The sequence below is a fragment of the Pristiophorus japonicus genome, chromosome 18, assembly GCF_044704955.1.
Source record: "Pristiophorus japonicus isolate sPriJap1 chromosome 18, sPriJap1.hap1, whole genome shotgun sequence".
Lineage (NCBI taxonomy): Eukaryota > Metazoa > Chordata > Chondrichthyes > Pristiophoridae > Pristiophorus > Pristiophorus japonicus.
Genome location: NC_091994.1, coordinates 33,517,480 through 33,526,449, shown reverse-complemented (window position 1 = coordinate 33,526,449; position 8,970 = coordinate 33,517,480). Strand labels below are relative to the sequence as shown.

Below are 8,970 nucleotides of genomic sequence, written 5' to 3'. Positions count from 1 at the left end.
TTTGTTAATGTAATGTAGCCATTTAATCTGCAAACATTCAGACCTGGAATCACAGTTCCTAACAGGTACAACTCCCTTTTTACAAATGATACAAAATGTACATACAAGTATATAGTGAGAATCTCCGAACACAGCTTTCCATCTACGCAGTCACTTTGACCTCCAGTGAAGCTCGTCACCATTTCACTCCAGAGTTCCTGGAAGAATAAAGAATAGTGAAACTGGGATACAAACAAGCAGCAATTGAGAGGGTATACAATGCAGATTCACTGGGATGCTGCCTGGTATGAGGAAATATAAATACGACAAAAAGACTTGAAAAATTGTGGTGATTTTCATTAGAAAAAAGATCGAGTGATTTGATAAAAAGCATTTAAAATTATGATGGGATGAGACAGTAGATATAAACTATTTCCAGTGATTGAGGAGGTCTACAACAAGGAGACAGAAGGGTCTAGAACAAGGGGGCATAGATAAAAGATTAAATGGAAGAGATTTATGACTGAGCTTTGAAAGGCTGTGGAATTTACCACCAGAGTCTGATTGAAGCAGAGATCACGTCAACATTTCAGAATAGGTTAGATAGGCAGTTGATGGAACAGGGTAGGCACATGGCATTAGTACTATTGCTCATGCGGCAGATTAACACCAGCACAATCGAGCTGACCTGAACAGACAGTTTGTGCAATTCAACAAGCCTGAGCTTTCACATCAGTAGCTTAACTCAAGGTAACTGTCTGCTGCACCTTGCAGCAACAACACCAACTACTGGATGAGCACAAAGCAATACAAGTTACGGAACCAATCACACCTGCACTGAGCAGGGAGAACAATATCCAGGAATTACATTGGAACGGCAGCAGGGGCAGGAGAAAATACCTGCCACAACAAAGATTACTGGCTGCTAGACAGAGGGAGGAAGCACTCACCTTCTAAAAATGCAAATTCATCTGCAGCATCAACGGCATTATCTGAAAGAGAAATAAAAAAGGCATCATTCAGCAATGTGGACAACTTCAGATTTAAACCACAACTGACACTCTCACCGAAGCAAACTCAACACCTCAGAACCTAGCCTCTCACACACGTCATAATCTCACATACAAAGACCCTCACAAGGGCTGACAACTCAGTGCTGCATGACAGAAGCTGCTGGCAGACTCACCCAAGTCCTTGCGTTGGATAGTTTTTCGTTTTCCCTGCAGAGCGTATATGTACGCATCCTTTGCAATCACCTCAACAAACAGCTCCTGTCGGGAGAAACCAAACACGTTGTTCAATCACTGGGGTACCCACATTGCCCAGTATACCCTCTCTCTAAAGGGGCCAGACACATACTTCCAGAAGGCCCAGTTCACCTCTTGTCTCTTCCCCAACCAGGCCCAACACCTCCTCCCTCGGACAGCCCACTCTGCTCCTCAAGGAGCAAGAACAGTTTCCTTTGCTTCATTAGCAAACAACAGGAGCCAAGTCTAAAGCTTCATTAATCCACTCTCCCAAGTAATATGATCAATGTCACTGTTTAATACTAGAGATTACATGATCTCAGGCAGAACCATCAGGTCAGGCTGTGTAACGAGATGAAATTAATCTACACAAAAAAAACCCAGATTCCTGAACTTAGAGGGCTGAAGGAAAAAAAACCTACCCAAGGACTTTACTCTCTGGAGGAGTAAGTTTGGGGAAGGGCGGGGGGGGGGGGGGGGGGGGGAAGAAGGGAAGGAGGGAAGAAAAGAGAATGGGACGACAATGACGACAGACTTGATAAAAGTGATTAAACCGTTCATCGATGTGGAGACTTTTAATTCAGAAGGTTCTTCTGTCAGGCAGAACAATCAAGGACTGCAGGACACAACTTAAAAGTTAAGGGCATCAGGAGAAAATGGTAAATTTAGTCAACACTTTTTCAGCAAGATAAAACTGTGGAACAGATTACCAATGACATTGCTGGGACAGAAAGCTATGGTAGGTTTAAAAAAAAAGACTGCATGATTAGTTAGGAAAGGGACAGTCTTATTAGAAATATGATCAGACTTGAATGGGTAGGCTAGATGGACAAATAGTCTCTGCCTCCCCAAACTATTACTATGTTACTTGGCAAATTGTGGTTAAAAGTCAGGGAATCCACCCTCACTTATCCCATATCCATTAGCCAGTAATCCTATTGGTTACCAGCCATCATGGTGACTGCACACATTGTGGCTAAACTACATGTATGCTTTTTGATGATGGAAAGTGATTGGCAAAGTTGGCACACTGCAGCTTACATTGTGATTACACCACAATGGCTCTTGACCAGGAAGACAACCCTATAAAAAGGAATATATTGGCACTGGCATCAACAAGATGACAAGCAGCTGCCATCAGCCTCCAGGTTGTGCCTGCCATTTTACATCCGCCAACAGGAGGATTACCTTCACTGCCCAAACATACAGACCAGCAGACTTTCAGCACCCTGGCCTCCCAACATTAGGAACATCCAAAAGTCACCATAGACACCAGTTACATTTGCAGAGAGGTGTGGCAGATTAGGCAAGAGTCTTCCAATGGGATCACACCCCAAAGATTTTACAGAACCACTTATAGGATTATAAAAAAAGATTTGCATTTATATACACCTTTCATGACCTCGGGGCTTCCCAAAGTACTGTACAGCCAATTAAGTAACTTTGAATTATAGTCACTGCTGTAACATACAGAACCACTTTCCCAATACTGTATGACCGTATCTCATTTTTAATGCGTGACAAATTCAAGTACAGCTCACTCAGAATTGATTAGACCTGTGGTGCATCCCAACATATTCAGTGTGCTTGAGCAATGCAGCCCCAAATACAACATGTTGGGGGGGGGGGGGGGGGCAGGGGAAAGAGAGGAGAGGATAAAGGGGAATCAGTGGATGTGGTGTATTTGGACTTCCAGAAGGCATTTGACAAGGTGCCACATAAAAAGGTTACTGCACAAAATAAAAGTTCACAGGTTTGGGGGTAATATATTAGCATGGATAGAGGATTGGCTAACTAACAGAAAACAGAGTTCGGATAAATGGTTCATTCTCGGATTGGCAATCAGTAACTAGTGGGGTGCTGCAGGGATCAGTGCTGGGACCCCAACTATTTACAATCTATATTAACGACTTGGATGAAGGGACCCAGTGTAACGTAGCCAAGTTTGCAGACGATACAAAAATGGGAGGAAAGGCAATGTGTGAGGACACAAAATCTGCAAAAGGACAGACAGGCTAAGTGAGTGGGCAAAAATTTGACAGATGGAGTATAATGTTGGACAGTGTGAGGTCATGCACTTTGGCAGAAAAAAAAAAATCAAAGAGCAAGTTATTATTTAAATGTAGAAAAATTGCAAAATGCTGCAGTACAGCAAGACCTGGCAGTCCTGGTGCATGAAACACAAAAGGTTAGTATGCAGGTATAGCAAGTGATCAGAAAGGCCAATGGAATCTTGGTCTTTATTGCAAAGGGGATAGAGTATAAAAGCAGGGAAATCTTGCTACAGTTACAAGGTATTGGTGAGGCCACACCTAGAATATTGCATACAGTTTTGGTTTCCATATTTAAGAAAGGATATACTTGCTTTGGAGGCAGTTCAGAGAAGGTTCACTAAGTTGATTCCAGAGATGAGGGGGTTGGCTTATGAGGAAAGGTTGAGTCGGTTGGGCCTCTACTCATTGGAATTCAGAAGAATGAAAGGTGATCTAATCAAAATGTATACGATTATGAGGGGGCTTGACAAGGTGGATGCAGAGAGGAGGTTTCCACTGATGGGGAGACTAGAACTAGGGGGAATCATCTTAGAATAAGGGGCCACCCATTTAAAACTGAGATGAGGAGGAATTTCTTCTGAGGGTTGTAAATCTGTGGAATTCACTGCCTCAGCTGTGGAAGCTGGGTCATTGATTAAATTTAAGACTGAGGTAGATAGTTTCTTTACCGATAAGGGAATAAGGGGTTATGGGGAGCAGGCAGGGAAGTAGACCAGAATCAATGATCGGATCAGCCATGATCATATTAAATGGTAGAGCAGGCTTGAGGAGCCCTATGGCCTACTCCTATTTATGTAGGAAGTGCACCTATAGCAAAAACTGGATGCAGTCAGTGTGACAGGAATCCAGTCATATTAGGGAAGATTTCTATAATGAGATGCTTCTGTAAAATAATTGGAGTGTGATCCCACTTCCTTCATACCACCATCAGCAGCTGTGCATTCAGCTGTCTTGGACCTAAACTCAAATTCCCTCCCCAAACCACTCTACCCTCCTTAAAATGTACCTCTTTAATCAAGCTTTTGGTCCCATCCTAATATCTTTAGCTTAGTGTCATTTTTGTGATTACACTCCTATGAAGTACCTTGGGACCGATAGATATACAAGTGCAAGTTGTTGAGCACTACAGTCTACTGACTGATACAGAACAAAAATCCTCAAGTCCTGGAAGCAGCAAGAGAAGGCAGCAGACCCAAAGGGCTGAGTTATGAATGACTTTTAGCTTTAGAATGAAAGGAGGGTGGTGGGGGCTCCTAATAGGAGTCATCACTGGACCATCCACACCATCCTGTGCAGGGTGACTGTACAACAGTAACAGTTAATCAGAGGGGCAGCCTCAACATGTATTTATTGAACACCTTTTAAAAGGTAGTACTCCCAATCAGCTCCGTAACACCATGCTCTACAGATTTGTTCCCAGGGACGCACAAGACAGACATCATCTGCTGCTGGAGAGCCATCAACTCGGTGAAAGACAAACTTCAGTCTTCCCAAAACTTGCTGGTCTTCCAGAGCACAGAGATGTCCACAGCCAAGCATCACAGACTGGCGCAACCCAAAGTCCAGGAGTACGTGCTGAGGGGCACACTAAAGGTTGGTGCAGTCACCGCAAAGGCACGGTGGGGAAGAGCCACAGTTTAAGGCCCTTCTGCCACGTTAAATTCAGGTGATGGAATCAGACCCCCCTCAGGCTGTACTTGTTAATCTGCTTGTATACAGAGCACCATGTACTGAAAAACACCTGTGTTGTGCCATGTATAATGAAAGTCTCTGTACTGTTTAATAACTTGTAAAGAAATGTAAATATACTCATCTGTTCCATGTACTGCTTTCACCTGCATAGTGCTACATATAACATGATACATGATCGGTATTGAAATGTATCCTGGAATGTAATGTAAACCTGTTCTTAACTGCTCAATGTAATACCCTTATTTGCACAGTACATGTAACATGATTTGCAGGTGTACTAAACACTGGCGGGTTTGCCCACTGGAGGCGGCGACTGAACTGCAGGTTGGACCAGCTGCCTCCAACGCTGCCAGGCCTGGGCTCCCGCGAGCGGTCGCCGCCCGTCACACACTCACCGCAGCTTTGCCGATGGCGAACACGGCCTCCTGACTAGCCAGCGACACCTCGGGGTCCGCCTTCATCAGCGCCTTGATGCGGCTCAGCGGCAGCCGGAGCAGCTTGTGCTGCAGCCCAGCGCTCGGGGAGCAGCTCGGCCGCTCCACTTCAGCCTCAGCGTCCAGCTGCGGGCTTTGGGCCGGCTCCTGATCCTGCTCGACCGCCGCTGCTGCCAGCGCCACACTCTCCCGTTCCTCCATCGTCGGCCTTCCCGCCTTTCAAGGAGCGAGCCTGGAGCAGCCTATCATAACGCACCTTCCGCCCGTCAATCACTCCCTCCGCCAATCACAGCACAGAATTGGCGCACGGTCTCTGCCAATCACAGCAGGGGATGTGAACGACGCTGGCCAATCAAATACATAATAGAACAGATTTGCCCAATAAATATTAGTCCAATCAAATTGCGCAGCATTATTCCTGGCACAGACATTTCACCAATCAGGTTCGCGGGTCTGCAATGAGGAGGCGGGCAGTGAGGTGAGATGGAAATATCTATCTCTGGTTTCGTTTGGTGTGAGGTGGGTTAGATATGGGAATGGGAGATGGGGTGGGTTAGGTATGGGAATGGGAGACGGGGTGGGTTAGGTATGGAAAGGGAGCTGGGCTGGGTTAAGGTTGCCAACTCTGGCTGAAAGTATTCCTGGAGGTTTCATCAAATGACCTCCACCCTAGGTTGCTTGCAGCAGTGAGCTGGAGATTAATCTTCAATTCCTGGAGACTCTAGGACAATCCTGGAGAGTTGGCAACCCTAGTCTGGATGTGGGGTGAGCTTTTTAAATTGGAGATTTGGGTTAACTTCGCCTTCAGCTATTTTGTGTAAAACCATAAATCAAGTGCCCCCTTATTAACGGGAGGCACTAAAACCGACAATTAAACCAATTAACTTTTAACCACAAACATAAATCAAGTTAAAATGTGGTTGCCGGGGGTGATGATGCACTCCAGTCCCTCCGGTGCCCACCTCTCGCGGAAGGCTGCAAGCGTACCAGTGGACACCGTGTGCTCCATCTCCAGCTCGGATGTAACCACGGAAGAGAGGCACGCAGTCGGGCTGAACGACTCCTTTGACTGCCGCTGCCTGGACCGGTCGATGGCCACCTTGGCCATGCCCAGGAGCTGTCCTACGAGGAGGCCTTAGCTTCGCCTTCAACTATTTTAAAATGCACCTGTAAGTCAAGTTTCCCCTGATTAGAGGGGGGCACTAAAACCGACATAAACAAATTAAACTTTGGACGGTAATATTAAATCAAATTAAAATTTGGTTGGCGGGGTTGATGATGCATTCTAGTCCCTCCGGTGCCCACCTCTCGCGGAAGGCCACAAGCATATTGGTGGACACCACATGCTCCATCTCCAAGGCCACCCTGGCTCGGATGTAACCGCGGAAAGGAGAGGCAGGCAGTCGGGCTGAACGACCCACTCGATCGCCCGCTGCCTGGACCGGTTGATGGCCACCTTAGCTACGCCCAGGAGCAGTCCTACGAGGAGGCCTTTGTTTCGCCTTCAAGGTTGAATTTAGAGTAGAGAGAGGTTCTGGCTGCAGAGAGGCAGAAGAAATACTGTTTGAAATAGACATGATCCTGAAAGTGCCCAGATTGTTTCAGGTAGCTTGGCCTACAGAATAGCTACTCTCAACAAGTAATAAATAAATAAATGAATGGCCTAAAAATATGTGGGTCTGCTGCACCAGAATATCCAGGGTTAAAGTGGAAATTTGGCAGATTTTTCTCTGTTAAAGGCACTATATCAATGTAAGTTATTGTTGTAGTATGAGACATGAAGCATTGACACACACCATAATGTGAGAAGTGGTTTCAGGAGCTTTGCATAGTAGGGCATGGCTAGTAAAAGTGACAGGTTATTATAAAATGCTTATCTACTTTCTATTAAAGGAAATTATTCTGCTAACGACACATTTTAATAAATGGAGCCTGCTATTTCAGGTCATGCAGTAATGCTTGAAATCCTGTTAAGAGTAACCAGGCCAGATATAAAAAGGAAAAGTAACTCCATTAATCCTCCTTCTTATGTCAGTGAGTGAATAAGATTAACCCTCTTCAGTCTCACTGCTACCTGTCCTTCGGAGCACTTGCCCTTTCCGGACTACGCTATATGCATCTGACACAGGAACAGAGGACACCAGAAGATACTGAAACAAGGGACATAGGCACCTCGTGCAACAGGACAAAACAAAACAGACTGATCAAAATAAACTACAACAGATGGAGAAGAGAGGCAAATTACACAAATTCCATTAAACGGGTAACTGTTTCCCACATTCCAACAGTGACTACACTCCAAAGGTACTTAATCGGCTGTAAAGCGCTTTCTGCTTTGAGATATCCGGTGGTCGTGAAAGGCGCTATATAAATGTAAGTCTTTTTAACTAATCCTGTGAATCTGGCATTGTCTCCCTGATAGCAAAGTGCTATACTATATAAATACAGATTTGGGTATTTCTTATATTTTTAATTATAATGGATTATTCTAAAATTATTCATATACTGTACTAAATTGCTGGACACTGTTAACGGAACAATGTGACACAAGGAGCTTCTTTACTAATGCTAAGAACCATTACAAATCTGAAGCTTAGTGCTGCTCTTACCTAACGATTACATGTGATTCTGTTATATGTTACTATTTTGCCAGCTCCAAGTGTAGCCACAATCCAGCTTTGGTTATCATGAGGTTGGGACAAGGGTAAAAATATTGCAACCCTTCTTGAGCGCTAAGCTTGGTCACGAGAAAGGTGTCCAATAACTGGAGCACAGCAAACACTGACAGCATGTAAGAGCGAGGAAGAGACTTCTTTCATGGTCGGTCAGATGAGTGATTACTAGTAGGCATGCAAATCTGCTGACCTGCTCCATTAGCACTCTAATCTGCTCAGCCTGAATCATTGGGCATGCCAATCTGATCGGTGGCAGTCTGGCCTGTTGGACTAGATCTGTAGACACTTTTTATATACTCTGTGTTTAGTTGCCATGTGCTTTTCCTTAGAATTTGCTGTCCTGAAGACACTGACTTTTGTTGGGGTACAGTTCAACAGGCAGTGACAGTCCTCTGGTACTTTGCCCAAGTAGTCATTGTTCACACCATTGTTTAAATATTGAAGCCCTGTTTTTACTAAGCCCCACACCATTACCAACACCAGCAGAGCCTCACACACAGTCAGCAAGGTTACAAAATCGGGTTGAGGACACCGTATATCCGAATCCTGGGTTTGGGGCTTGAGTCATACATGGGGCTAATAAACATATGCAATTAGGTCCCCGCAGAATTTCAATGGATTTTGTGACATCAAGCAAGGCTCTGTCCATAGTGGAGGCCTCACCCCCATAATAATGGGCTCATCTGGTCAGCTATTAATAAGATCAGCTTAGTAGGCCATCTTAAAGGGAGCATTTTTGCCAAGCTTGTATTTTGTTTGCAAGCATTGTCTCATGTTTGCATTAGCTTCTTTGCATACATTTTTAGGGCTCCATATTGCTGACCTTTTGGACTCTAGGTAATTTGGTCTGGATCTCTCCTTAAAGAGGGAATGCCAAAGGGCCATTGGG

The 8,970-nt window shown here is 44.9% G+C and overlaps 1 protein-coding gene across 1 annotated transcript; it reads right to left on the bottom strand.

The window, feature by feature from the left end:
• pole4 (polymerase (DNA-directed), epsilon 4, accessory subunit) lies at nucleotides 1–5,615 on the bottom strand. The gene is made up of 4 exons (XM_070860844.1): nucleotides 5,368–5,615; nucleotides 1,166–1,250; nucleotides 930–971; nucleotides 1–197 (listed from the first exon to the last, which is right to left on the bottom strand). Exons 1-4 carry the CDS (start codon nucleotides 5,605–5,607, stop codon nucleotides 184–186), a joined length of 381 nt encoding a protein of 126 aa, XP_070716945.1. The 5' UTR covers nucleotides 5,608–5,615; the 3' UTR covers nucleotides 1–183.
• Nucleotides 5,616–8,970: the final 3,355 nt, after the last annotated feature.

What these genes read in the sequence shown, in the direction of transcription:
- pole4 (XM_070860844.1), bottom strand. Translation starts at nt 5,607, where the DNA reads ATGGAGGAACGGGAGAGTGTGGCGCTGGCAGCAGCGGCGGTCGAGCAG. An exon ending in TCGCCATCGGCAAAGCTGCG is followed by an intron (nt 1,251 to 5,367) that starts GTGAGTGTGTGA and finishes TTCTCCCGACAG; the next exon opens with GAGCTGTTTGTTGAGGTGAT. An exon ending in TATCCAACGCAAGGACTTGG is followed by an intron (nt 972 to 1,165) that starts GTGAGTCTGCCA and finishes TTTCTCTTTCAG; the next exon opens with ATAATGCCGTTGATGCTGCA.